This window comes from Planococcus citri, chromosome 3, assembly GCF_950023065.1.
Source record: "Planococcus citri chromosome 3, ihPlaCitr1.1, whole genome shotgun sequence".
In the NCBI taxonomy this organism is placed as follows: Eukaryota; Metazoa; Arthropoda; class Insecta; order Hemiptera; family Pseudococcidae; genus Planococcus; species Planococcus citri.
The window spans coordinates 30,393,096-30,420,159 of NC_088679.1; the positions used below are offsets into that span (position 1 = coordinate 30,393,096).

The 27,064-nt window shown below is 34.3% G+C and overlaps 5 protein-coding genes across 8 annotated transcripts; 3 read left to right on the plus strand and 2 right to left on the minus strand.

The window, feature by feature from the left end:
* The first annotated feature begins 2,387 nt into the window (after window positions 1-2,387).
* Window positions 2,388-4,729, plus strand: Cdc6 (Cell division cycle 6). The gene is made up of 9 exons (XM_065357460.1): window positions 2,388-2,746; window positions 2,830-2,922; window positions 2,991-3,190; window positions 3,269-3,441; window positions 3,513-3,762; window positions 3,844-3,985; window positions 4,056-4,234; window positions 4,313-4,453; window positions 4,523-4,729. Exons 1-9 carry the CDS (start codon window positions 2,659-2,661, stop codon window positions 4,601-4,603), a joined length of 1,347 nt encoding a protein of 448 aa, XP_065213532.1. The 5' UTR covers window positions 2,388-2,658; the 3' UTR covers window positions 4,604-4,729.
* On the minus strand, window positions 4,716-6,924 carry Orc1 (origin recognition complex subunit 1). Its single transcript, XM_065357461.1, has 9 exons — window positions 6,496-6,924; window positions 6,296-6,417; window positions 6,114-6,219; window positions 5,879-6,049; window positions 5,656-5,802; window positions 5,480-5,592; window positions 5,255-5,410; window positions 5,060-5,178; window positions 4,716-4,979 (listed from the first exon to the last, which is right to left on the minus strand). Exons 1-9 carry the CDS (start codon window positions 6,532-6,534, stop codon window positions 4,819-4,821), a joined length of 1,134 nt encoding a protein of 377 aa, XP_065213533.1. The 5' UTR covers window positions 6,535-6,924; the 3' UTR covers window positions 4,716-4,818.
* A 645-nt stretch (window positions 6,925-7,569) lies between these two features.
* On the plus strand, window positions 7,570-12,204 carry LOC135840784 (uncharacterized). Of its 3 annotated transcripts, XM_065357464.1 has the most exons (6): window positions 7,570-7,827; window positions 8,464-8,519; window positions 8,639-8,770; window positions 11,193-11,308; window positions 11,398-11,551; window positions 11,680-12,204. In XM_065357464.1, the coding sequence occupies exons 3-6, from the start codon at window positions 8,701-8,703 to the stop codon at window positions 11,727-11,729; spliced, it is 390 nt and encodes a 129-aa protein (XP_065213536.1). In that variant the 5' UTR covers window positions 7,570-7,827; window positions 8,464-8,519; window positions 8,639-8,700; the 3' UTR covers window positions 11,730-12,204. The 3 variants fall into 3 exon arrangements, with proteins under 3 accessions (XP_065213536.1, XP_065213537.1, XP_065213535.1); XM_065357465.1 differs by lacking the exon at window positions 8,464-8,519; XM_065357463.1 differs by lacking the exon at window positions 7,570-7,827 and having other exon boundaries at window positions 8,292-8,519.
* A 1,288-nt stretch (window positions 12,205-13,492) lies between these two features.
* Window positions 13,493-16,468, plus strand: LOC135842098 (membrane-associated tyrosine- and threonine-specific cdc2-inhibitory kinase-like). Its single transcript, XM_065359442.1, has 11 exons — window positions 13,493-13,687; window positions 13,766-13,859; window positions 13,937-14,117; window positions 14,189-14,390; window positions 14,459-14,578; window positions 14,648-14,855; window positions 14,930-15,054; window positions 15,122-15,251; window positions 15,335-15,371; window positions 15,446-15,508; window positions 15,579-16,468. Exons 1-10 carry the CDS (start codon window positions 13,649-13,651, stop codon window positions 15,501-15,503), a joined length of 1,194 nt encoding a protein of 397 aa, XP_065215514.1. The 5' UTR covers window positions 13,493-13,648; the 3' UTR covers window positions 15,504-15,508; window positions 15,579-16,468.
* A 550-nt stretch (window positions 16,469-17,018) lies between these two features.
* Window positions 17,019-26,745, minus strand: LOC135842096 (nucleoporin NUP188-like). Of its 2 annotated transcripts, none has more exons than XM_065359441.1 (29): window positions 26,527-26,745; window positions 26,192-26,402; window positions 25,909-26,121; window positions 25,581-25,835; window positions 25,383-25,516; window positions 25,087-25,318; window positions 24,737-25,009; window positions 24,406-24,651; window positions 23,724-23,851; window positions 23,361-23,640; window positions 22,967-23,294; window positions 22,761-22,894; window positions 22,549-22,686; window positions 22,374-22,478; window positions 22,119-22,289; window positions 21,886-22,049; window positions 21,680-21,815; window positions 21,350-21,612; window positions 21,102-21,268; window positions 20,783-21,030; window positions 20,540-20,716; window positions 20,329-20,469; window positions 20,080-20,205; window positions 19,839-20,002; window positions 19,549-19,768; window positions 19,270-19,479; window positions 17,495-19,185; window positions 17,353-17,408; window positions 17,019-17,275 (listed from the first exon to the last, which is right to left on the minus strand). In XM_065359441.1, the coding sequence occupies exons 1-27, from the start codon at window positions 26,574-26,576 to the stop codon at window positions 18,826-18,828; spliced, it is 5,274 nt and encodes a 1,757-aa protein (XP_065215513.1). In that variant the 5' UTR covers window positions 26,577-26,745; the 3' UTR covers window positions 17,019-17,275; window positions 17,353-17,408; window positions 17,495-18,825. The 2 variants fall into 2 exon arrangements, with proteins under 2 accessions (XP_065215513.1, XP_065215512.1); XM_065359440.1 differs by having other exon boundaries at window positions 17,353-17,411.
* Between the last annotated feature and the right edge of the window lie 319 nt (window positions 26,746-27,064).

Genomic DNA, 27,064 nt, shown 5'->3' on the forward strand with positions numbered 1-27,064 from the left:
CTCACTATTTTTCAATTCGAATAGTTAAAATGTGTAAGTATTCATCATTGAATTTTTTATAAAAAATTCGTAACATTGGTTTGAATTTATTTTTAAAAATAATTTTCAAAAATAGGCAACGAATAATTGTGGAAGAAATAGGGGGAGTGGCATAGTTTTAACGAGGATGGCAAAAAAAGTTCACCTAGGGCGGAAAATACCATTCATGCATGGATCTGGTTATCTTATCTTAATTTCATTATTCCGGGGAGAATGCGAATGAGTTTCAATGAGTCACGATGAAGGATGGAAATACCTACATAATTATGTTTGTTTTTTGAAGTTCATTTACATAATGGTCCAGATGGTTGAGTCGTCGAGCTCTAGATCTTGACTCGTTAGATCAACCACAACATTACCAAAATCGAAACCGAATATAGATGAAATTTCAATTTTGGAATTAACTAATCTAGGAATACTGAAAAACTGTTGACAGTTGAGTTGATCGAAACTTCGAAAGAAGAACGTTGATAATTTTTTAATCGAGTTCTCCTAGGAATCTCACGGGGCGTCCGCTTCCAAATACTGAATACATAATAATTATGACAGACTTCTGTAGCTGTATTGTGCTGAAAGCCCTGGCGGGCAAGGCAAAGTGCAGAGAACTCAACATACAAAATCTGGCCATACCCAAACTGGTATGCTGAAGCATTGAATCAATGGCTGAAGCCTCCAGAACTACAATTAGCCATACCTCAACTTTTAGCCACCCAAAATAATTTTCACGTCTTTCTGGAGAAGTTTTTAAATTTTTAGAATGGTCAAAAATTTGCCAAAAATCGAAAATTAATCAATTTGGTTACTGTCAAAACCCCTAATTTCGGACACTTTTTCTCGTTTTTCGAAAAAGGCTTTAAAACGAGCGATTCAACTTGGTGTTTGTCTTCACATTCTCATAGAATGTCATCGTGTGAATCGTTTTTGAGCATCAATTTATAAATTTTACGTGATTTTGTTTATTTAATTTGAATCCGAAAAGTGTCCGAAATTAGGTCCAAGGTACCCTAATTTCGGACACTTTTTCTTTAACGTAAGAACTCGAAAATTTTAGTTGAAAAAGAAATTATTTACCTCTGAAAAACAACTACAATCAAAACAGCTCGAATCATGATGTGAAATGTAGAGAAAAACGATTTTTCAAGGAAATGTTCAGCACTCTCATTATCCACTTTCTCATTAGAAAAATAAGTTGGTAACATTGAACAATTTCTTATCAAACTCCTTGTTGATGATTTTACGACTCCGACTTTCACTTTTCAGTATGGTTTTTAGGAAAATGAGTGAAATAATAGTACAATATCTTCATCAAAACTGAAAACACTTGAAAAAATACCGTCGAACTCGAAAAATACACATTTGCAAGTGCATCAGTGTTACCCTTCCAAACTCGGTAAAGCGTTAACCAAAGTGTCCGAAATAATGATCCGTTTCGCGACTTTTTCAGTTTTTAGGATTTAAATAATAGAAACAAAACGTGAAATTTGATAAATGAATTTTATTTTTAATTACCAGTGACTTCTTGATATTTTAGAGCGATTTTCGTGGTTATGAAAGCATTTGGATAGACTCTGTGAATAACTTTTTCCCCACACTTTACATGAAGCACTTTGTAAAGTCCATTTTAATGGCTAAATAAATAGTGTAAAATGAAAATTCTTACATCAGGGAGATTGTCCGTGATCTAAACTAATAGAAGAAGTGTTCACTTTTACTTGTACCCTTGGTTCTTATCAATAAAAGAGCAAAAACACTGAGTGTCCGAAATTACGTACCCTGTCCGAAATTAGGGGTTTTGACAGTACTGAAATTTTTTTCAACTCAAAAGGAGGGGCTATACTGAACTTAACCGTAAACTTATTCCCTTAACTTAAGAATAAGACTGGTTTATACTGAATTTAATGTACGTCAACATAAAAGTTGCCTTTGTTTAACTTCTAGGGTTAAGTTTAAGGTTATGGTTAAATTCAGTATAGCCGCACCTAAACTTAACTTCAGAGTTCAGTTTGCTATTTCTGCAATCATGATCCCGTTCAAACCGGAGGTGGACAGTGAAGTGAACACCTCGAGAGGTTCCCTTGTATAGCTCAAATTATTATTTCCTTTCAATTCAATGATCAATCATTTTCTAAATTCAAAATCAAAAATATTGTTCAAATTCAAATCGAAGCTTTTTCTCCTGCCAACATCCTGCTTCTGCAACTTATTGTACGCGTGTCTCTTTTCAATACCTGCGCACAAGCCTGCGCACTGCGCAAACTCATTCTTGAATCTTGAATAGAAAAAACTTATGCGCATATTTAAAACTGAAGAATATTTTTGCAAATCAGCTGTTTCGAACTTTCGACAGGCAGCTGTTGATCCGAAAAAAAAAATTGGAGGGAAAGCGCCAAGGTATCATTCGTACGGCATTTTTCACTTTGTTCGTTGCGACTTCGTTTCTTTTGTTTTCTTTGATTAAATACTAAAGCAATAATCATTTTCTGTCTAGAAGACACAAACGGTAAAAATACTCCTAAATCGACTATCCAGTGATTCGCGTTCTTCAATTCTTGTGAAATTTTGTTCGATCGATTTTGTCGATCTACAAAACACGCGTTTCCCGTTCACATCGAAAGGACAATGCCGCCGAAAAGTTCGTTGAAATTTCCCGTAACCAAGAGTAGTGGCCGTCTTGCGGCGAAAAGGAAAAGTACCAAAGAAAAATTGAGTGAGTAACCCTTCTTATTGAAGTAATATAAAAATACACCCTTTTTGACTTGCTTATTTTCATGTGTGTTTCTCATCTTTCAGATGATGAACAATTTGACGATCATTGCGATAGTATTTGCAAAGAGAACAAAAAACCGAAATTGAACGACAATATTGACAATTCGTCTTCGATCGGTGAGTATTTCTGTGTTCTTTTCTTCATCGTAAATGTAGTTTCACTATAACTGAAGTATGTTTTGTAGACGATGAAATGCAGACAATAACTGACGCTTTGAGTAGTAGTACCGGCGAAGAGTTCCTCGAGAGAAACGATCAAATTAAAACAATTCGTTCTCATTTGACTAAATGTCTGAATAAAAAAGAATCCGTTTCGTTGTATTTTTGCGGACCTTCTGGTACTGGAAAAACGGCCGTTATCCAGTTTCTACAATCTCAAAAAGACGTAAGTTGATCAATATTCAATACTGATTTTAAACGTCTATTTGGCGGTATTCGTAATGAAACTGATTCATTTGTTCAGATTCAAAGTAAATTCACCGTTGTATACGTAAATTGTCTCGACCATCAAACTAACTGCAACGATGTCTATCGAGAAATCCAACAGAAACTCGGAGGAGACGCGAAAATGGGTAAAACTGTTAAAGACAACGTTGATAAATTATTGAAAACTTTGAACAGTCAAAAACAGCCTGTGTAAGTATCACTGTTTGTGTTTCGTGTTTATTCTGGTTTATAGTATTATTAATGATTACTTCGTCTTTCAGGTTATTAATATTAGACAAAGTACTCAAATTGAGCACGAAAAATCAAGCTGTACTGCATTCGTTGCTTCAGTTGCCTTCTCAAGTACGAAACGGTCAAATGGTTTTGATAACAATAGGCCATATACTCAATTTTGTTGATCGATTTTTATCCCGTATGGCGAATGGAGCTTTCATGAAACCATTCATGGTGGAATTTCCTCCGTACAGTGATCAAGAAATAGTCAATATAATTCAAAAAAGACTGAATAAGGTGCGCATATTTTGTCACTTTTTTTCGTCTCAATCTTTTTCTTAATTTAGATGTGATTCATTTTTCTATTTTTATTTGTAGATTAACCTTAAAAGTATAAAATTCGAACCAGCTGCTATTCAGTTACTGGGTAGAAAAGCTGCAGCAAATTGCTGCGACGCTAGAAATGCCTTAGAACTTACCAAAGAAGTAATCAAAGCGTGTATCGCAAAGAACACTAAAGGTGGATATTTTTTGCCTGACGATTTATGTATGTTTTTTGAAAAATTTTCTGAAGTATTTGTGTTTTTTAGATGGAGTTTGTACCATCCAACCTATCGATGTACAAATTTTAATGACTGGTATACTAGGAGAAACTGAGAAATTCGACAGATTGGATCATCTCCCATTACATCAAAAATTGATCGTTTGTGCGGTACTGATGTTAATCCGAGACCAGAAATTCGACCGTACTAAGCTGGATATTTACAAAGTACGTTAATGTGAAGTGTGTTTTTTTTAAACACGTTAGCTTCAATGACTTGAATTTAATTTCGAATTTAATTCGTAGATCGAGGACATGTACTTGAAAATATGCAAGAAACAGAAAATCGAACACTGCCGTTCGGATGAATTCATCAATTTGTGTTCTTTGATTGAATGTACCGGAGTATTTTCAATTGCTGGTAAAAAACGAGATAGACAATCAAAGGTGAGCTTCTCCGCTTTCGAAATCTGAAATCATGGCGGTTTCAAGAAACTAACGTTTGTTTTTTCTCAGGTGACTGTGGAGTGGAATGAAGATGAAATTAAAAGCAGATTTTCAGATAAATGTCTTTTTGGCACCATTCTAAGTTCGTAAACTGATCTTTCAAGATTTACTCGACTCTGTTCGTACATAACGAATTTATACAGTATTATTTATTGAGTTTATGTTTGTTCCTCGCAGAATGTAATGATAAAATAATAAACAATTGCATTGTTGAAATTTTAATATTGATTTAAAATTTAAAAATTGATTAAAACATTTCTAAAACCAGAATACATACGAATCACGATCAGTTTCATCAAATAAATTTACTCAGTCATATGGAAGGCTGTATTAACGTATTCTCCAGGTATATTTAACCTGATCTTAGAATGTATGTTCACTCTAGCATCGCTTACTTTCAAAAAACCCATTCGACTAAGCACTTCTGCTGTGCTACAAAGTTGAGTGATTGAAGGGCATCGTAAACCTGTACATCAGAAATACAGTCGAATCATAATAACGAAAGCTGCCAAAACAGGAAACAATCTCAAGAATAAATATACGTACCTTCGATAGTGCAGACACCTTTGCAAAGGAAATAAATCTTCTCATCCAAGGAGCTTTCTTCAACAGTACATTCGTCACGAACAACTCTTAGGAGTACTTTTTGGACCGGAGCTAGGGTTCTGAGCAACAAAAACAATCTCATAAGCACTTGTCTTAAACCTTTCACGAAAAAAATAATATGAAAAGATAACTCACTTTATAGTCACTGTGACATGATCGGAAGAAATTTCTTCGCAGATCTTTTGTACGACTTCTAACGTAATTTGATTTTCATTATTTTCAAGTTTGTCTAAAATTCTCCCACAGATATCAAGAGCGATACGAGCATCTCCTTCTTTCTTGACACATTTCCTAAAAAATTACCGGATTGAAAAAAATGCCACAGAAACGACATTCTGTATAATAGTTATATGAAATTACTTCATAACGAATTTTATCACTTCCAGATCAAATTCCTTATCTTGCAAACGATCTTCGACTATTGTTTCGAGATCTGAGCACGAGTACGGTGGAAATATTAATTCGGAGATTTTCTGAAAATTGAAGCATCACTCATTAATAAATTCATCGTGTTTTGTTCGAAATAAGTAACTTACTATTTCTTTGGTGAATTTATTCTTTAAACTGGATATCAGAACATCATCATTTGCAATGGTCATAAGTATTAGCTGAGATTTTTTTATTAGATACCATTGCAAGATATTAATAATCACATTGGCAGATTTGTTGTAAATACAATCCAACTAGGAGAAAGAATAAAAAAATGAGTAAATAAATCCAAGTTACATTAATCAAAAAAAAAAAAATCAGATTTCGTACTTCGTCAATAAATAGTATCACCGGATGGTTTTTAGTTGAGCGAGAGGTGAAAATTGAGTTAAGGGAACTGAGAGCTTGTTTAGGAGTAGCAATTTCTTCTGTCATTTGCTCCAAAATCCGACTATAAGCTTTCGATGGCTCTGATAAATATAAACCGTTTATTTCTATGAACTGAAACACGATTCAAAGTTACAAAATGGTTATAGAACATTCTAAAATATAAAAAAACGCTCACTTGAAAGTTGTTAGATGATTGATCGTTCTCTTCGTTTAGTCTTTCGATCACTCTGTGAACTGTTGCAGTCTTACCGGATCCAGGTTCACCACTGATGAATAAGTACCTGTCGTTGATACATGATACAAATTTTATCAAATGAATGTCATCACGATGGATGGTATCGATACCGAAATACTCACCCGTTACTTTTAGAGCTCATGTTTTCCTGTAAAAATCCCTTGATTATATCGAATTCTTTCTCCCTAGTTTTCAACGCTTCCGGCAAATTGGATTGGAGTTGAACAGGATCATCATTTATTTTCTACAAACAAAGAGCAGATGGATGATGGTAATTATTAATAATAAAGGTACCAGTATATGCATTCGATCATTGTCTTACCCTTTTTCGTCGGGTTTCCATTCTTATATTAGGACTCATCGCTTGTGCCTCAAAAAATTTAGGAGATGATTCACTCAACGAATAAAGAATAAAATGATGTATTATAAATGGAACACAGACACAAAACAAGCTTCGAAGAGAAGAATTATGGTTATAAAAGTATCCAATTGTCCTAACAAATTGGAAAATATTAATAAACTGCAATTTTATTCCATATTTCTACCACGTTCGAAAAATTTTCAAAATATTTAGCGCAAAAAAACTTATCACTCAATAACGAGCGTCTCCTTTGCGTCTCCGGAGCAAATTTGTGTTTGTGCAGCCAATCAGAAACGTGTTCGTCTTATCACGTCTTTCTCATACCGGGTGACCAAGAATAATGGGTTTTGTAATGTTCTGATATGCCAAAAAGGGAAAAAAATTTCCCTAATTAAAAACTGGAAAATGAAATAACAATCGAGAAAAAGTGCTTTCGAATTATTGTTTCGATGCAAAATGAAAGATTATTTCGTATTTCATTGAAACAATCACTCAAATGCCATTTTTTACATGATTATTTAATTTTCTAATTTTCATAACGGGAATTTTCTCTCCTTTTTGATAACATCGAAATCCCATTATTCTTGGTCACCCGGTATGTTGTTTAAGGCTCGTTTACACTATGACAGTGCTGTCGTGATAGTGCTTTCATGAAAGTTGTTGATTTTCACGCTTTCATGACAGAGGTGTTTACACACAAAGTACACTTTCAACCCTTCATTCTGACCTAAAGAGCTTCTTTTGTCCTTAAATCATAAAATATCACTAGAAATATGAAAATACTGAACTTTTAAGTTTAACTTCATTTCACACTAGCCATAATTATAAAGGTGAGAAAAAAACTCTAAGTGCACTGCTACATAGACGGAACCTGGCAACCAGCAACTAGCAACTCCGCGACAGTGGAACGAAAATGATAAGAAGTTGCTCGGTTATTGGCTGGAACTAGCAACCAAATCAAAATTTTTTGATTTGGTTGCCAAGTTGCCAGTTGCTGGTTGCTAGTTGCTGCTTATGTAGATGTCGACTAAACACCTTCCTCACTTTCACTGTCATGGCTCTACTATCATGCATGCATGATAGTGTGACAGTACTGTCACAGTGGGGTGACAGTACATGACAGTGCAATTTATACTGTGAAAGTTGCTGTCATGACAGCACTTTCATGACAGTACTGTCATAGTCTAAACGAGCCTTTACGTTGTGATGAAACATGAAACTCCCGAAAAAAGCGAAAAAGGAAGAATTAATCCGAAGGAAATGGCTATGAAATGAATGAACTATGCTATATAGGTACGATTATTTTTTGATTATACTATGCATTCATTATTCATTCTCATGAAATACCTCCCTTCATCAAAATGCATCGCAGACTAGAGCCCTGCGCCGCCGCGCCGCGCCGCCGCCGCCACCGATTTTTCAAACATTTTTCAAGCCGCCGCCGCAGTTTCAAAAATTACTTCAGCCGCCGCAGCCGCCGCCGAGTAATCTGCTCGGCTGAGCCGGCTCAATTCACTCAATCAGCAAATTTCAGGAGGATTTTTCGAATATTTTGACTTTTTCAAAAACAAAAATCAAAACTTTTCGTCATTAAAAACAGCCAATCTTTTCAGCTCGGAAAAAATTGGTATTTTCATTTGAGAAGTTGAATTTGATTTTGCTTTCCAATTTTTATTTTGGGGTAATTTTAAAATTTACGAAAAATTACCCCAAAATTTCAACTTTGTAGCCGGCTGAGCCGCCGCCGAGCAAAATTTTGGCAGCCGCCAAGACCTTCGGCTGGAATCGGCTCCGCCGCCAGCCACAGTGCTGCGCGTACTGTAGCCGCCGCCGATCATTTCGCTGTCGGCGCAGGGCTCTATCGCAGACCATATTTTTAACGGTCGACGAACCGAACCAATGAACCGTAACTTGGCTCTTTCGAAACAGCTGGATCATTGAAATACTATTGTACGACGTTTATTGACCAAACATTTTCCCTTTTGGTAAGTAGTTCATTGTTGCTCGTAAGTTCTACTTGACATTGGATATCCTACTTTTTCTTTATTCAATTACCAACTCACTCGTCCATCTTATCTAATTGATAATTTTTGGATTTTTACAGCTCCACTGCTTCAGCTCAGCTCAGCTTTGAACGGGAAAATTCATCTTTGAGAGAGCAAAAACATGTTACTACAAAACAAACGCTTGTTTCCTGATAGTGATGGGAAAATCTCAGATCTTCCACATAAAAAAGGTATTGCTATTGAGGTAATTTTTCTTTTCATTTGTGCAGGTCCCCGAGTCAACATGTTGTAATAACTGTGTGCTAGCAACCTACATACATAACTTATACAGGAGTTACACAAAATACAAATAGTGGGGGGGGCGCATAAGGATCACTTGCACCCCCCTGCCGATCCTCCGGGACAACTTTTTTCTTAAAGTGGGAGTCCTAATGAACATTTCTAGCCCTTGTCCTTCAAAACAAAAGTGGCCCTACTTACAAAATGGCAGCCATTTTGATTGGCAGGTCAGCTAAAATCGCAGATTTCGCGTTCCAACATAGGAATAGCATAAAAATTTTTAAACCGTACAAAGGTAGATCGAAAGAGCAGGCAAACTTTCATCACCTGTCAAAATTTCAAGTGCTAAAGTGCCTTTTTCGATTTTTGGCGAATTTTCAAAAATCAAATTTTGGCCAAAATGCGAGAAAAAAATCAAAATTTTACCAAATTGACCTATAGAGTAGAAAGCTGAAATTTGGTATATACCCTATTTTCGACCTGCCACATCGAAACTGTTTCATACCGTTTTGAGTAGGTCTGGAACCTCCGGCAGATTTTTGAAACTCGAAATTCTCACAAAATTTCATCAAAATGGAGTTGGAAAGCCGAAATTCTGAAAACTAAATTTAATACGCTATGAAGTCGACTGCAGGTAAATTTCAAGTCATTTTGGAGCCTCCAGCAATTTTTTGAAAATTACTGGAGCCTCCAGTAAATTTTTGAAACTTAAAATTTCCTCAAAATGGAGATGGAAAGCTGAAATTAACTATGCACTCCAATTTTAACACCCTCTGAAGACGACTTCAGGTGGGTTTAAGTAATTTTGGAGCCTCTAGTGACTTTTTGAAAGGTTTCATGGCATTTATAGCAGAATTGAAATTTCCAAAAAGTAGCTGGAACCTTCAAAATCACTTGAAACCACCATGCAATCGACTTCATATTATATTGTATTGAAATTAGTTTGCAGAGTAAATTTCGGCTTTCCAACTCCATTTGATGAAATTTTGTGGGAATTTCGATTTTCAAAAATCTACTAGAGGCTCCAGTAATTTTCAAAAAATCGCTGGAGGCTTCAAAACGACTTGAAATTCACCTGCGGTCGACTTCATAGAGTACTTATTGAAATTAATAGTTTGCAGAATTAATTTCGGCTTTCCAACTCCATTTGATGAAATTTTGTGGGAATTTCGAGTTTCAAAAATCTACTAGAGGCTCCAGTAATTTTCAAAAAATCGCTGGAGGCTTCAAAACGACTTGAAATTCACCTGCAGTCGACTTCATAGAGTATTGAAATTAGTTTTCAGAATTAATTTCGGAACTTGATGAAATTTTGTGAGAATTTCGAGTTTCAAAAATCTGCTGGAGGCTCCAGTAATTTTCAAAAAATCGCTGGAGGCTTCAAAACGACTTGAAATTCACCTGCAGTCGACTTCATAGAGTATTGAAATTAGTTTTCAGAATTAATTTCGGAATTTGATGAAATTTTGTGAGAATTTCGAGTTTCAAAAATCTGCTGGAGGCTCCAGAACTGCTCAAAACGGTTTGAAACAGTTTCCAATCGATTTGGCAGGTCGAAAATAGGGTATATCCCTAATTTCAGCTTTCTAGGTCAATTTGGTAAAATTTTGATTTTTTTCTCACATTGTGGCCAAAATTTGATTTTTGAAAATTCACCAAAAATCGAAAAAGGCACTTTAGCACTTGAAATTTTGACAGGTGATGAATTTTTGCCTGCTCTTTTGATCTACCTTTGTACAGTTTGAAAAATGTTATGCTAGACCTATGTTGGAACGCGAAATCTGCGATTTCGGCTGACCTGTCAATCAAAATGGCTGCCATTTTGTAAGTAGGGCCACTTTTGTTTTTGAGGACAAGGACTAGAAATGTTCCTTAGGACTCTCCCATTAAGAAAAAAGTTGTCCCGGAGGATCGGCAGAGGGGTGCAAGTGATCCTTATGCGAGCCCACCGACTAAAAATGTGTAGAGCCTTTTTTATAATAGCCGTAGAAAGCTAACGAAAAAAGGTGGACTAAATTTCATCGTGTTTCCTTCAAGTACGAAAAAGGGAAACTAATTTTACTTTTCCGTGCGGTTTCTTACAAATAAAACTACGGAAAAAGTACAGAATTTCTGTAATGAAAACCACGCTTTGAAATTTTGTCTTAGTTTTTTCCGTATCCTTCTACACTTATCATCATGGAAAACAAAACGAATTCAGGCACAAAGTTATCTTCGAGGTCATTTTGGGGTGAAAAATTTTTGTTGGACTGTTTTGGGGGGGAAGGGGCACTAAATTTTTGGAATTAGGGGTTAGGGCCCACAAAACCCTTAATGCGGCACTAGCGATGGCGCAATATTCAGATTCAATCAACAGATTTCTGATCTATGTAGGTGGAGGCATTGCTTCAATCATAGGAGAAATAATTCTACGGTACTGTGGCTGTTTCCGATCGCCTACTTCGTCTCGCTCTCGTCCAACGGAAAAACCGAAACCGACCGCTATCCAAGTAAATTAAATATTCATAGTTACTTTCTAGCGACTAACGCTTACACACGTCGTGAAATTCACCACTAATTTGCCATTTTTCTAAAACAGATGAGACCAAGACCTCCAGCTCATTCAGCTAAATATTACACTGACGCAATTGGATACCCCCAATTAAATGCTATTATCGAAAATTTAGAATCGCTACCACTTCGAGTTAGATGTAACGCCATAGACAAGATGGTTCACTTCACTAAAAACGCCCGTAAGTTCCCACAGTTTTACTTACTGTTTACGACTTGACGTTTATTTTGTTTCCTCACTTCACTGACTTCACTGTTGAAGTTTTCTACAAGGTATAGTTATACAAGGAAATTGTTTCTTATTTTTCAGGTGCTCAGTGGGAAGCTGGAGATAGAGGAGATTTACCGGCAATTGATTAGAATGCATAGGCGCATTGAATACAATATACACATTGGTATCTTTACGTGAAGTGAAAGTGATGGTTATCTAAATTTTTTCCCCCTGCTTTACAAATCTTTCACATTCTTTTTTTTTTTTTGAGTTATTGAGTCGACGTAACGATTCGTCGAGGTCTCATTCTACTTTTTCCATCGAAAGTTTTGTATTTTAAATAATTTCTTTTCAATTTTCTTAGGTTTAATTTTCCAAATTGGACTACAGTTTTCTAATGATCCATTCTGTTCAGTTAATCTAGTTGTTTTTCGGAATCAAGAATCTGATTAAAAGTTTAGTTATACAGCTTAAAAGTAACTGTACCTGCTTACTATCAATTTGTAATTTTCTGGATTTTTTAAATGGCCAGGAAAACGAGCTATTGATGTAAAAGAAATTTTTAATGAATGGAGTTGTGTAATGAATTGATATGAAAATAAGAATGAATATTTTGAGTTGAAACTTGTTTTTTATTGCGTGTTTTAATGAATTAGGTAGGTACCATAAAGTATTGTGGAAAATCCAGAATAACTTCGCATTGTAATAAATTTACCAAAGATGAGGTCTCATTGCTTCAGAATTGTAAATTAAAGAACTTGGATACTTTTGTTTCATCAATGGAATTGCATTGGCAAAAGCATAAACGGCACAGTCCTTCAGATTATGTTGCTGTTGGACAAGAATGAATGTCACCTTTGTTTCGTTTTTTCCATTCCAATAGAACATAAATAATACTGTTGAGTGTTGCTGTTCCTGGAGACAAATGAAAAGCGTTCATACTATCGTATATAAAAAATGCATTACTAAGTATTAAACCAAACCAACGTTGGCAAGAAAAAAACAGCCATGAGCCATGTTTTGAACAGCCAAAAAAATGTTTGTTTAAAACAAGGAAAACGTTTTAGAGCTCATGTTTTCCTGTAAAAATCCCTTGATTATATCGAATTCTTTCTCAGTTTCTACCTTTGGAGTTCGTTGCCCAAGTTGCAAAGTAATCAGGATCATCATTTATTTTCTAGAAACAAAGAGTAGATGGATGATGGTTATTATTAATAATAAATAGTACCAGCATACGCATTCAATCTGTCATCTGTCTTACTCTTCAGTCTTCTTCATCGGGTTTTTATTCTTATTTCTTATACTCAAACAATTTTAGGAGATAACTCTCATCTCACTTAGTGTCAGTGACTCAACGAATAAAGAATAAAGTGTATTATAAATGGAACATAGACAGAGAAGAACAGCTATGGTTATAAAAGTATCCAATTATTCTAATTGTCCTAACAAATTGAAAAATATCAATTTATGCATTATTTTATTCCATAATTATTAATTTCTTATTATTCTAATTCTACCACATTCGAAAAATAAAATTTCAAAATATTTTAGCGCAAAAAACAATTTCTACCAATCAAAGCATTGGAAGCCTTTTGCAAGCTCGTGATTCGTCGAATTTTCCTGTTCAATAAATTTATATTATTTTCGCATTTTTTTGTTTATTCTAAAATCATTGTTACAAAACGAAACTTTAAAATAATTTTTATTTAAATTTGCGTATAATTAAATACATTTTTCTAAAATTGATGTGAAATATTTTCAAAAAACAGAAATATTCAATTAAGTACAAACTTGCGAGTTCTGGAGGTGGAGTTTATATACGCCAATCAAATTTCATGATTTTGGCGCAATTTTTGAATATTTTGAAGCATAGAGTTCGCTGCGTTGTAGCCTAGCCACGTTATTTGTGTTTCTTCCGCCTAGAAATTTTTTTATCAGTTCACTAATCTTTTAATTTCCAGAATTGGTGATTCATTCATTTATTGCATGCAAAGTTGGGTTTATTTCATGAATACATCTAACGCAGTATTCGGTTGATATATTCCAGTACTCGGCTGTATTCCTTACAATGGAAATCATGGCAGATGTAATACTTCCCAGGAAAATGGTAATATTTCAATTCAACTACCGGTATATGTATCCAATTGTGCTTATTTTAATACTATTTCAATGTGTTTACTCGTAGCTCGATCCGGATTATCGTAAAATTCAACCCCGTGCTCCAAAACAGTGGAAAAGAACGAGACCATTCAAGGAGAAATTCGTTTCGGGATTCCAACGTAAGTTAACGTACTTATCGCAAGCAACAAGTTATATCAGTGATTATCTCATATAATAACGGTAATCGTATTTCTAGCGGTCGCTCCGTCTCGACGCTCTTGTGAATGGGCCAAAGATCCTCTTTATTTGTACGAAGCCTTTGAGAATCATACTAGAATCGGCCAAGGATCATTTGGTATGGTTTACAAAGTAACTTGCAAAGAAACAGAGGAGAAGTGTGCCGTCAAGATTTCTAGAGTCAATGGAATTTACAATTGGTAACCATTTACGCTTTAATTTATAGAATTTTGTACAATGAATCCGGTTTAATATACAAATCTTTATATAGGAAAGAATCGGTGGAAAAATTATTAATATATGAGAAAGTTAGCAAACATGAGAATATTGTTAAACTTTATAACGCATGGATTGAAGATGACGCTTTGTATACTCAAATGGAACTATGCAGGAAAAGTCTACTTCAGTTTATTTTAGATAATGTACATATGGAAGAACACCATACGTGGAATGTTATGATCGATATATTAGAGGTAAATTATAAATCGATGATTCTTACGTAAACCAGCTGAAATATGTATTAATAGCAATGTTCCTGTAGGCTCTGAATTATATTCACTCGCAAGATTTCGTACACCTTGACGTCAAACCGGAAAATATTCTCTTGGGTTTTGATGACAGATATAAATTGGCCGACTTTGATCTTATACACGACATCAATGTAAGTTTAATTTCGTTGCTAAGATGACGATTAATGAACTATTCTTGAAAAAAAGGTGTCTATTTACAGATATCAGTCGACCATATCAGAGCAGGAGATGATAAATATCGAGCACCCGAAGTTAAAGAAGATTCTTTCCAACCACATCCTAAAAATGACATATTTAGCTTAGGTATGACACTTTTAGAAATGGCAGGAGATTTCTATCTTCCTAATGGAGGTGCTCAATGGAAACAACTCAGAAGAAATAGCTTCCCTTCGAGTCAGCTCAAAGGACGTAAGTTATTGAAAACCATAATCTTAGATCTAATTTAATTTATTCCGATGACAATATTTTTGTCCTTTTTTCAGATGTCTCCGATACTTTGATCAACGTATTGCATTTAATGTTGAGGAAAGACATTCAAGACCGACCTTCCGCTGAAGAATTATTAAACCACGAAGACGTTTACGATAGAAAAATGCAAAGGTTACAGGTAAGCAAGTACGAATCGAATCGAAAATATTCGTTGAACATTTTTAATTAAGAACGTGATTCTACAGATATTACCACCCGAGTCAAGCGTTGTTCGTAGATTCGTTGATCATAATGCCATGAAATTACAAGAAAATTTAGAGTTTATGCAAAGGCTCGAAGAACGAGCTGAAATTTCCGATATAGAAAATTTCATTCGTAAGTAACTTAATCATTAGAAACGATTTTTAATTTCCGATATTCCGGTGATCAAATTGATTAATCTGTTGTATGATTTTCAGGTGCAAGATCTCAGTCACCTGATGTACTAGATATAAGGTAAATATCTTTGTTTTATTTTTTCATTCGAATAATCATATGTATTAAATTAATCGCTGCTTTATTTATTACAGTGCGGAGGAAGTATCAGCTCCAAAAAAATTGAAAGTCATTCGTCGTCTGTTCACTTAACTCAGGTATTTTAAGAGTAATACCGTTAAAATGACGTAATATGTGGCGTGCTTTACAACTAGTATCTTTTTGCAGGTGGCCTAACGATCTGATTTGTGCCTTTTGCCTATTTCTTCTGAATACCATAAGTCTCATTCGTTTTATTTATTTATTTACATTTAATGGAGATATAATTATTTATTGTTTGTTTCTCTGATTTTGCTTTTTAAAATTATTTTGTATTACGTTAATTTTGTGCTTTTCTCGTATTTATTTATGTTGATAGATTTTACGTTTAAAATGTTGGATATTCGGATGAAACATCGTGTTTTACAGACGTTATGTTACCTTGTCAAGAAAAAACAAAAAAACAAAAAAAAAACGTAAATTATTTTGATATTTACCTCATTTAGTGTTTTTGTTATGATAACAGTCTAGTCTGTTGTTTACTCGATCTCATAATTTAAGAAATTTACCAAGATTCATTGTATACTCTTACTGAACGGATGTTTTCGCGTAATATCTAAGTTACTTTTATGATTATTTTTTCCCCTTTCCCCCCTTACGTATTAAGTAGAATTATTATATTATTTCGTCGATTCCAATTTCTACGTATCATTATAATGAATACGAATCGTTGGATGTTTCCTGGATCAGATTGAGAATCATTTAGTTGCTGGATGCGACGATGTTATTCAAGATACGGACTTTCTCAGTGATCGAGTCAGCTTAGCTGAGTGTAATATATTCTTTATTTATTGCGGTCTTTCGAGGATGTGTAACGAACGTGTCGATCAAGTTGATTCCGAGGATTAGAGCTGGTGCTACGGTCGAGTTTAGGATTTAAATGGGATCGAATTTCTTGAAATGTTTTGTTTTGTTTCGTTTCATGTGATTTGACTTGTGTTTTCTTTCTTTCTTTATTATTCGCGTTTCTTTTTTACTGTCTTTTTGTAATGATTTGAGATATTATAGTTTTGCATTAATGTGGTGTTTTTCTGTGTTTTGTGTGGTGCTTGGAGGGGCAGGAGGCGGAAGATGAGGTGTCAAATCTATTCATTTGATTCACGTTTTAGGTACAGACCTATTTAAGTGTATTCTTTCTAGAGAATGCGAAAATAAGCAAATGTCATTGAAAGTGTCAATCTTTTTAAGAATTTGTCATTTGTGATCAACTTGTCAATACTGATTGTCGGTGGAGAGTTATCAAATCTAACTTATGATTTGAACATTCCTTGAGTCTGATTTAACTTGTCTACATCTGATTAGATCGAAGTTTTAATCGTATTACATAGATCTATTCAGCTCAGACCAGATCTGTTGGGTCGGATCAAATTAGAACATCCATTTTTCAATGGGAGTGGCAAAGGTTTAATGCCGAGGTTATTCTGATCGTGAGAGCACATTTTTTGCAATGCTAATCATCAAGTCAATTGAAATATTCACCAGATCATTTCGATTCTCAAACGAAAATTCACAGATTTTACACTGCTGAAGAGAAGGCCAAACAATTAATCACAATGAAAACGCAGTAGAAAAATAAATACCATTTTGATGATTATTATTTATAATATTTACATTGAAAAAATAATTTTATTATTTTTTTTTACAAGTTTAAGATTACGAAATATAAAAACGCCATTCACGTAGTTGAACTGCGTTTATTTCTAAGGTCAGTAGGACCCTGGAAACGTACTTTTCGCGGGTTCCTGGCGGGATAATGTATAAAGTGGTCGATCGTAGGCACGAACACACTTCCTTCGCTAGTAGATCCCTTGGATCAGGCTCAGGACCTGCAAAGATACATATGATTGGAATAGTGTTGAAGAATAAATTACTCGTAATAAAAACAAAACCGATTAAGGATTACCTTCTCCTTCGGTGGAACTCGGTGATGATGCGAATTCGTACGTATTAGTACGTGTCCTTCTGAAAAAGGACGAATTGTATGAGAATGAGAAAACAAATGATTTTGTATAATAACACAGGTAAGTAATGAATGGTACACTTACATCTCAGATGTTATGGAATTTAAGGTAGAGGCATGTTGTTGTTGGTTGAACGTAGGACTTTCTTTTATAAACGTCTCAATTTTTCTAGCGATATCATCACAAACGGCCGAATCGGATTCCAACAAACTGAGAGGTCTTAGCCCTTGATTTTGCACAGCCATCCTTTTGAATTCTTGGGATAACAATCGTTTCCTCAATGAATGTTTTCGCTTTCTTGAAGACAGAGAACATAACATCGTTACAGCTATCAAAAGTAAAATTTTGACAATCATTCAATTCCCACAATTCCTCACACTGATATGATTGATAAGATTAGCGCAGAAAAAAAACAAAAAATGTCCACTAAGGCAATTAGGGCACTAATCAAAACAAAATACACCAATCAAATTTCAGGATTTTGGCGGAATTTTTGAATATTTTGAAGTATAGAGTTCGCTGCGTCGCGTTGTAGCCTAGCCCTAGCCCTTATTTGGGTTATTTCACTTATTTCCTATAAAGTGTATGTATTCTTTCTAGAGAATGCGAAAATAAGCAAATGGCATTGAAAGTGTCAATCTTTTCAAGAATTTGTCATTTGTGATCAACTCGACAATACTGATTGTCGGTGGAGACTGGAGAGTTATCAAATCTAACTAGATTTGAACATTCCTTGGGTCTGCTTTGACTTGTCTACATCTGATTAGATCGAAGTTTTAATCGTATTGAGGAGCTCATTGCAAAAGTAGCCCTTGTCACATGAACTTTTAGACCTTTTTCACTCGATTGCACCTATTGCCAACTGCGGAGATCATGTTGTAATGATGAAATGACCGTCAAGTTGGTCTACCCTGAGTAGCCCTGAGAGGAATTGCTTTATAGAGTTTACATTCATGATACTGGGTTCGCTCAAGGGAGAGCTTTGGAGATTGCATAGGTTCATGTGACAAGGGCTACTTTTGCAATGAGCTCCTCAGATCTATTCAGCTCAGACCTGTTGGATCGGATCAAATTCGAACATCCATTTTTTAATGGGGATGGCAAAGGTTTAAATTCCGAGGTTATTCTGATGGCGAGAGCACATTTTTTGCAATGCTAATCAATATTCACCAGATCATCGTTCGATTCTCAAACGAAAATTCACAGATTTTACACTGCCGAAGAGAAGGCAAAATGGTTGATCACAATGAAAACGCCACAGAAAAATAAATACCATTTTGATGACGATTATGTACACAAAAAAAAATATATAAAATCAAACGTTATAAAAAAATACAATACACGATGAAAAATATACCTTGAAAAAATAAACAACTTCATTAAAGCAAAAAAAAAAAACACACACACAAATCAAATCAGCTATGCTTGAAAGTAGTAATTAATTTATAAAACAGCGCCGCGACTGTTTGCAAGGCAGCAGTTTGCAAACATTCGGTATCCTTATGGATTTCGACTTCTGATTCGTTGATATTTTTAGATCCTGACGGTGTCGGTTTCAATCCACTCATTCCTTTGAGCGAAAGCACCTGGCGAGCTGGAATAGGAGTAATAGTCGAGGCAGCTTTATCGTTGGAATTTCCACCGTCGACAGGTTCTTCATCCACGTCGCCGTTTAATCGTTTCTGCTTAACAAACGTATCGTAATCATCGATGCCAGCCGGTATGGAAACATCTTTGGTTAACGAATCGTTGATGGAGTTTTTAACAAACTCTTTCTGTAATTTAAATAATATTTAGAAAAAAACTAGAAACGTTCCTGGAATCGAAATCATTGACGTAGGTAGGTATTTCAATCTTACCAAATTCACAAAAATATGATTAACGAAGAATAATTTCTTTGATTGATCAACACCAGGATGCAATAGATACATAGAAGCTTGCGAGAATAAAAAGTTACTCAAGCATATCAACGTTTCGCCAGATTTATCGTAATTTAAAATAGTCAATTTGTTTCCAACTAGATTCTCCGACGACGGTTGTTCCATTTTCATTCGTTTCGTGAAAGCTCGCTAGAATAATAAAATTTATATAATACTCGATTCGAGGTTATTTTCAAGTTGAGGTATCGGATCACTTACATGTTCTAGAGTTACATAAGCAGCCAACATAGTAAAATCATCGTGAACGTTATCCGCATCTAATAAGAGGAGTGGAAACGAAGCTTCGGATTTGCTTTTAATTCTATTCAGCCATCTGAAATTCCAATCTTCCGGAGGCCAAGCGCCGTATAAAATTGTATCGATATGGATGCAAAATGACGATAACGTTTGTATGCCGAGTTTAACCAGGTTTGCTAATCTGAAAAATTTATTCAAAATGAAAATAATGGGTTTTCAACGAGATTTCACTTCAAAAGTAGTATTCTTACTTTTCGTAAGTTTCATTGATATCTTCGGAGATACTTTTAACGTTATCGGCGTCTTCGAAAAATTGAGGTAAATGATGCAAAGATACATTCAACAATAATGAACACATTTTCGAAGGTTGAATCAACGATGAGACCGATGCTTTGATGCAATTAAATAATAAAAACTGCAACAATAATTTGAAATGTTAAAGAAAAACACAATAGGTCTAATAAGTACGTTGAATGAGTTAAATATTTATACCATGCTTTCGACTAGATCGTTGATTTCCGAATATTTACAGAAAAATAAATGCTGCGATATTCGAAAATAAAACGTCACTACGGCGGTGATCAAATATAAATCATCTTTCTTCAACGAAACGGTTACCTGCAAAAAAAAGTACAATTTTTTGGGAATCACTAAACTAAGTTACAAATAAACGTGAATAAAAAACTAGATACGTTTATTTTTATGGACTAAATACTCAACCAAATTCGAACAAATACTCACCATACGTAAAACAGTGTACAAATATTGTTTATTTTTGGCATGGAACTCGACGAGTAAAGATTTAGATTCGCATGTCGGTTCGTTGGTCAAATTCGACACAAAATTCAGTCCGAATCTAAATAAATTATTCCTCTCGTTATCCTGAAAATTAATCCAAAATTACACAACTAAACGCTTCAAAATGAAATTTAAAAAAAAAAAAAATTTTTACATTAAACGTATTGAGGAGAGCCTGCTCATCAGTAGGTAACTCCGACGGGAATACTGATTGAAAAATACTCAATACTGATTCATTCGAGTAATAATTTTTCTTCAAAAATGGATATTTTTCGAATACGAAATTCTGAAACTGTATCAACATCTTGGCAGTCTTCGTTCCGCTGTTAATCTGTAAACAGGTTGAAAAATATGAAACATAATTTTCAACGAAACCTTACAAATTAACGATATTTACCCTTAGGACATCGTTGTTGGTTTTCAGAGTAAAGTTTACGAAATCGGTTTCTCTTAAAATGTACATCAAAGTATCCGTCGAGATATCTAAGTCATTAATAACTCGAGTGAAAAGACATAAATGGATTAATAATGGAGGATACTCGACGCATCGTTCGTTCTTCTCGTGGATCAATTTGCTGAACGTTTGTAACTTTTGAATGAGGATTTCTCCGCAAGACAAGAGAAAGACTGGAGTGTCTTTCCGTTCTGCAATAAATTAAATAATCTCATTTACAAAAACGAGCTAAAAGGAAATTAACACGAAATTTCCAACTCACCTTTTAGCACGTTGATACGTTCATTTCCAAGTTTCAAAATCTTGTAGCCAATTTCCAAAAGAGCCGAGTAAAAGTAAGGATTGTACCGGAACTTATACTTGTTCAATACGATGAACATTTTAGACATAAGCTGGAGCTCATCTTTCCAATTTGTTTGACTACATTCGCTAAAATACGTAATTTAAACGCGATAAATTAATACGCTGCAAAAAATCCTCGATAAAATGCCTAAATTAATATCAGCTTACGTGTTCCAAGTGGTTAAATAAATACGATAAATATCGCATAAGAATTTCTCCTTGTTGTTGTCTTCGGGTGATGACAATTCGTCAACCAATGATTCAAGTATCGGATACGCGGCTGTTCCCGGTGTGTCTATTAAATCGCTGCAGTGACGAGTGACAACTTGAATGAACTTTTTCCACGAATCTGCTACAGATGAAACGGGCAAAGCGATTGTTTCGAACTCGACGGCTAATTCGGCCGGTTTATCGATCACGTTGGCGCAAAACTGAGTCAAAAAAACATGAATTATCAACTGAAATTACCACGAGTGAAATAAAAACGTCGAGTCTTACTTCGGTCCATTTGTTGAAATACTCCGAGTTGAGGAATTCTCTCAGCTCAGACTTCAAATTCTGATCGATATTCTTCGAATTGACTATTTCCAAGCAGATGGTTTCTAATATGAATCCATATCCTTTAAACGACTCTCTAAGTAAAGCAAATAATAATAATCAATAATATAATTCACACTTCAAGAAATTCAAATTAAATATCGTACTTTGGGTAATTATGAAACGGATCGAATAAAAATTTCCAAAATTTCGTTTCCATTTTATAATATTGTTGCGGAACTCGTAGTTTCTTTTCCCAACACGCGTAAATCACATTTAAAACAGCGCAATGCATATTACTCAGGTATAGTTCTCTTCTTTTAGGATTATCCTATAAACGAATAATTCTATCAAAAACATTCAAATAATTCGGATATTCATGGCTGAAAATAATGCTTACAATAGCAGTATCACGAAGGTAATCTCTGGTTATCGATAACAAATTGTTCCCTTTTCTATCGGCTGTTGAGTTTTCAACGCATATTTTCCTAACTTTATCGATTTCCAACAGAGCATCAGCTATTACGATTTGCTTCATGATACAAACAGCCATGAGAGTGAGCAACGAAGACTGGAAAATTCAAAATAAACATTAGGAAAAGCTTAAAACTTAAGCATCTAGCTGAATGCTGAATAGAATATTTCAGTGTATTACTTTGACCGAATTGGATTCATTGTTCGAATGCAAAGGATATAGGAACTCTTTTTGTAATAATTCATTAGAATACTGCAGCCAGCTAAACATACAGTTTTCTTTAGTCTGCAAAAATACATTTTTCGTCAATTTTGTGATAAATTCGAGGGTAAAATGAAAGTAGAAATGTACATACCGAAGCTAATTTGATTAAAAGTTTTACGGCTAACAAACAAATAGTATCACTGAAGCAATTGTAGCGGTAACTTAGAAGGGCTAGGCATTTATCAGGTTGGAATAAATGATCGAATGATATTTCGGTCTTCTTTAATTTCTGCAAAATGGAAAAATTATTTAGTCAGGTTGCATTGCATTGAAAAAATGATACAGAAAAAATAAAATTTCTACCTTTTCGACGTCCACGAAAATAAGACATCGTTGTATTAATGAAAGAGAGTACGTAATTATGTTGATCATTATTGCCGACTTGCCTTTGGTCCAGCAGGCATTTTCCACCACAGACTCGAGCAAACCAATATCACCTGTAATGAACATACTCGAATGATTCGGGAGTTGAAATTCATATCGTTCTATAAAACATAAATGAAAATTACCAGTAATCGCAGTAGACAGCACAGTGCTCTCATTCACGCTGTTTAAAATGGATAAAACGCAAGATTTCGTAATGAAATACGTAGTCGGTAGAACGTATTCGTGTTCGTTGTCTCTAAAATCGATCAATTCTTCTACGCTTTTCTTATCAAACACATCTTTCAACCCGTGGTTCAATATTTCGTGAATAATTTCGATACAATTCCATATTATCATGTTACGATCGTCTAAATTCTTGAACTTCCAAAAATCATTGTTCACGTTGTTGTAAATATGAAGCACGAATTTCAAGCCGGCCACAGTGTACCAACTTTCCAACATATTTTGAACCTAGATACAAATTTTCATCAGTAAATTTCATTAACGAGTCTACCTACAATGCAATTCAACACATACCACTTTGTGAAAGAAGCTTAGATACGATGAGAGCACAGAATATTCTCCGGATTTAGCTTCTTTGCAGCAGACTATCGTATAAATACGACTTTCCGTGTAATACGTGTCGTATAAGTGAATATCGCGTCTTTTCATTCTAACCGGATAGCCAGGAAGGAAATTATATATTTCGAAACATTTTATAATGTCTTCTGGCATAATGCAAAATAGTACTCCTTGGAATTTCATACAAGCTGCCAGCAGGTTCATTTCGTTTGTCGAATTACAACTGCTTGAAGTCCTAGTGCATGAAAAAACCGATTTATGTATGAGCATTGAATCATAAATTTCAAAAATTACGAAAATATTTTAATCTTTACGTACTTCCAGATCACTTGTACAACCAGTTCAGAAAATCGTACGATATCGTCGTCAATGGTTCGAATTTTTTGCAACCATATTTCAACAAAATTTATTACTTCAATGATGGTGACAATTAAATCTGTATCATTCTGTTTGAAACAAAAATTATTCTTAGTAAAGGTAAAGCTTGTAGTCAACTAAAAAGGCTCGAAAAAGTAACCAAATAGTAACCAAAAAAAGTTACAACAAAACATTTTAAATGAAGAAAAAATCGCATTAAGAAAAAAAATACAAATTGGAATGTTCTGATTTTTTATTTTAAAAAGTTGAACTATTTCAAGATTTTTTTGATAAAAAAGCGAGATTTTTCGGCAATTTTTAGCAACAAAAAGAATTTATGCAGTTTCCGGCAAAAAGAGAACCTTTAAAAATTTCAACGAAAGAAGAACTTTTTTGGCAATTTCTAGCAAAAAAGTAAGAATTGAATTTTCATAACTTTTTGGAAAAAAGTGAAGATCTTCAGCACTTTTGCTAAAAAAAAACAAGATTTATATCAAAACCTAAAAAATTTACAATTTCAACAGGAAGCAGCAATTTTGGGAATTATTGGCAAATTTTTTAAAAAAATATTTAAATTACTTTTGGCAACTTTGAGCCCTGCGAAGGTTCGAAAAATAGCAACAACGCTTGATAAACAACTTACATAACCGTTTAGATACATCGTTAAAAAATTCCTCATTATGTCCCAAATAGGCAACGATTTCTTCAAAGTGACAATATCATCTTCAAAATCAGGAACAGCCACAGTTCCTCGAGGTATCACGTTGTTTGGAAAATATCTCAATGGCGACACATCATGTTCCAAAACGTATCTATTCAATTCAATTGTTCTCAAAACACATTCGTCTTTTTTCACAGAAAATGGAAGACGACCGAGAGATTCTATTATCTGTCGAGACAAACATAAAATTTACACATGTATTTCTTCAAAACTAAAATCACCGATGGGTGAATCTAAAGGTACGTCCACGTACTTCTTTTCTTTGGGCGACATTTGTGCTGAAATTCAGAATTGATCCGAACATCTTGAAAGTACTGCAGCAATTCAAAGGAAATCTATCTTTAAAATGAGCCATTATCAGAGTGCTTGACTGATTCAAAACTCCGACGTGAAATTTACTAAAGAACGATATGATGGAAGCTAAAGTGAGCTGAGATTTAAAGGCACAGGTTCCGAATTTCGTAAACATCAAATACACCATGTCATCTATGCAAGGTTCCAATACGTCGCTGATACAGTTTGTATCCTGAAATTGAAAAAAAAAAGGTTTGTCATTTGATACTCTCAAGTCATTCGTTCATAAATTTGGAGATAAATATTTACCAATATACTGCTTTGTAACGCATCCGCTAGAACTTTCCATAGATCTTCGTTTAACAGAATAAAACTTTGATTAGATAACTGTTCGTCGTAAGAACTAGAATTCATCAATCTGTGATATAAAACAAGTATCCACGCTATAACTATAGGGCCTCTTTCAACGCCATAATCCGCCGGATACATTAGCTTATTATGCGAAGTGAATTTGCTCGATTCATTTTTGTAAATATCTTCCCTGAAAATTAATTGTATTTTTAAAAAGTCGATTTTCAATTTAAGAAATAGAATTATTCACTTACTTCCAACCGATGCTCAACACCTGAATTGAATACAGAGTTATGGCGTAATGTATTTGCTCCTGCAACGCGTGCTGATTGGCAGTTAGATGAGAATGATGGTAAAAGAAGCATTGATACCGGCCAAACGATGTTATCTACGAAGAGAAATTACATCAAAATTCGTATTTTCAAGAATAATTCACTAAATAAAATACACACTTGTAATAACTCGATTAATTTATCGATATCGTTCAACGATAATTCAATTTGCGAAGTCGTTAGAATAATCAACTGCAGCATTTCCAATTGTTCTCTTAAATTATACGTAATCCAGAGAGGTATCAGCATATCAGCAAGAGTACCAAACGTACTAACGGAAGGTAATTCCAGATGAATCAGACTATGGTACTGTTTCAACAAGGAAGTATGTCGTTCTCTTGGAGTTGTCTTCGATAAGAACTTGGTGAACACAGTCTACATAATATTTCAGTTTAGTCACACATCAGTCTTTTTTAAAAATAATAACTACACCAATAGAAAAACTTACACTATAAGGAGCATATTCATCCATAGAAGCGGATATTATATGAGTGTAGCATTTCAAAAAGAAGATTCTTTCTTGGGCGTAGAATGACCAAGCCGAAAGCAACACAGCTCGGATATTCTTCTCTAGTCTTTCTTGTAAAAGGGTCCCAGAGTTATTACAATTGTACAGCAAGTAATTAGCGAATATTTGCTTGGAACTTTCCACATCGACGTGCTGAAACGTAATTTAATATCATAGAAACGTACGTATAACGGAAATTAGCTAAGAATGAACATACACTTACCAATATTTTAGATAATCTTTGATAAAATGATTCCATAAATGAAGTTGTTTTGTTATCTCGTAATTCGATGTAATTCTGAGGTATTTTGGAAGCGAACTGAAATATCCCTTTTTTAAAATGTTCTCCATATTCCGACAGTTCTGCTTCTATATCACTGTTTTGATAACGAACTTTGACCGACGTCAGTTTCATATACAGAGCTTTCCAGCATCTGAAATTGAACAGTAATGAAATTAGGCATATCCGATATACTGAGGAATCGGAAATTTGATGAAATATATGAGGTAAAATTGTAAAAACACTATTTGCGGGTATAGATTATCAGTAAGGTTTACCTGATGGGAAGCTTCGGCTCAGAAGAGGTATTAGAGCTTATTAGATTCATCGTGGTGGTTTTATTCACACAGTTATGACAGGAACATATTGTTTCAAGAAAATATTAACTGAATTTATACAGAAATGATTATTTATTACAAAATTTGATCACATTCGTCTTCTAAAATATGTATTCCCGCGAAGAAACACACAGCGAGATTCCATCATCCAAAAAAAAATTCTCAAAAATTGTGGTTCAATGTTGGTAACCTATTATTTTAGAAACGAAAAAATTACAATTCAAAAAGTGTGAATTTTCAGTCATTTTTGATAAATTCCGCATTTTTGGGAAGGTTTTAAAAAATGTTTGTCATTTTTTAAACCTTAACTAATTATTAATATTTATCAACTGCTCCAAAACGTTTTAAATTGAGGATTAAATGAATATTTATTTTGCATTCAATTAAACTTTTTTTTGTAAAAAGTGCAACAGTGTAACTGAATATTTTACAGTGTTGTTAGAATACACGAAATTAATTCGTTTTGAAATTGAAGAAT

Coding starts and splice junctions, on each gene's coding strand:
- Cdc6 (XM_065357460.1), top strand. CDS start 2,659: ATGCCGCCGAAAAGTTCGTTGAAATTTCCCGTAACCAAGAGTAGTGGC. Junction 2,747..2,829: donor AAGTACCAAAGAAAAATTGA/GTGAGTAACCCT, acceptor CTCATCTTTCAG/ATGATGAACAATTTGACGAT. Junction 3,763..3,843: donor TTCAAAAAAGACTGAATAAG/GTGCGCATATTT, acceptor TTTTATTTGTAG/ATTAACCTTAAAAGTATAAA.
- Orc1 (XM_065357461.1), bottom strand. CDS start 6,534: ATGAGTCCTAATATAAGAATGGAAACCCGACGAAAAAGG. Junction 6,418..6,495: donor TGGAAACCCGACGAAAAAGG/GTAAGACAATGA, acceptor CTTTGTTTGTAG/AAAATAAATGATGATCCTGT. Junction 5,179..5,254: donor CATGTCACAGTGACTATAAA/GTGAGTTATCTT, acceptor TTTGTTGCTCAG/AACCCTAGCTCCGGTCCAAA.
- LOC135840784 (XM_065357464.1), top strand. CDS start 8,701: ATGTTACTACAAAACAAACGCTTGTTTCCTGATAGTGATGGGAAAATC. Junction 8,771..11,192: donor AGATCTTCCACATAAAAAAG/GTATTGCTATTG, acceptor TGATCTATGTAG/GTGGAGGCATTGCTTCAATC. Junction 11,309..11,397: donor CGAAACCGACCGCTATCCAA/GTAAATTAAATA, acceptor TTTCTAAAACAG/ATGAGACCAAGACCTCCAGC.
- LOC135842098 (XM_065359442.1), top strand. CDS start 13,649: ATGGAAATCATGGCAGATGTAATACTTCCCAGGAAAATG. Junction 14,391..14,458: donor TTATGATCGATATATTAGAG/GTAAATTATAAA, acceptor ATGTTCCTGTAG/GCTCTGAATTATATTCACTC. Junction 15,372..15,445: donor CCTGATGTACTAGATATAAG/GTAAATATCTTT, acceptor TATTTATTACAG/TGCGGAGGAAGTATCAGCTC.
- LOC135842096 (XM_065359441.1), bottom strand. CDS start 26,576: ATGAATCTAATAAGCTCTAATACCTCTTCTGAGCCGAAGCTTCCCATC. Junction 20,470..20,539: donor CTCTCCTCAATACGTTTAAT/GTAAAAATTTTT, acceptor ATTAATTTTCAG/GATAACGAGAGGAATAATTT. Junction 19,769..19,838: donor ATCAATGAAACTTACGAAAA/GTAAGAATACTA, acceptor TAAATTTTTCAG/ATTAGCAAACCTGGTTAAAC.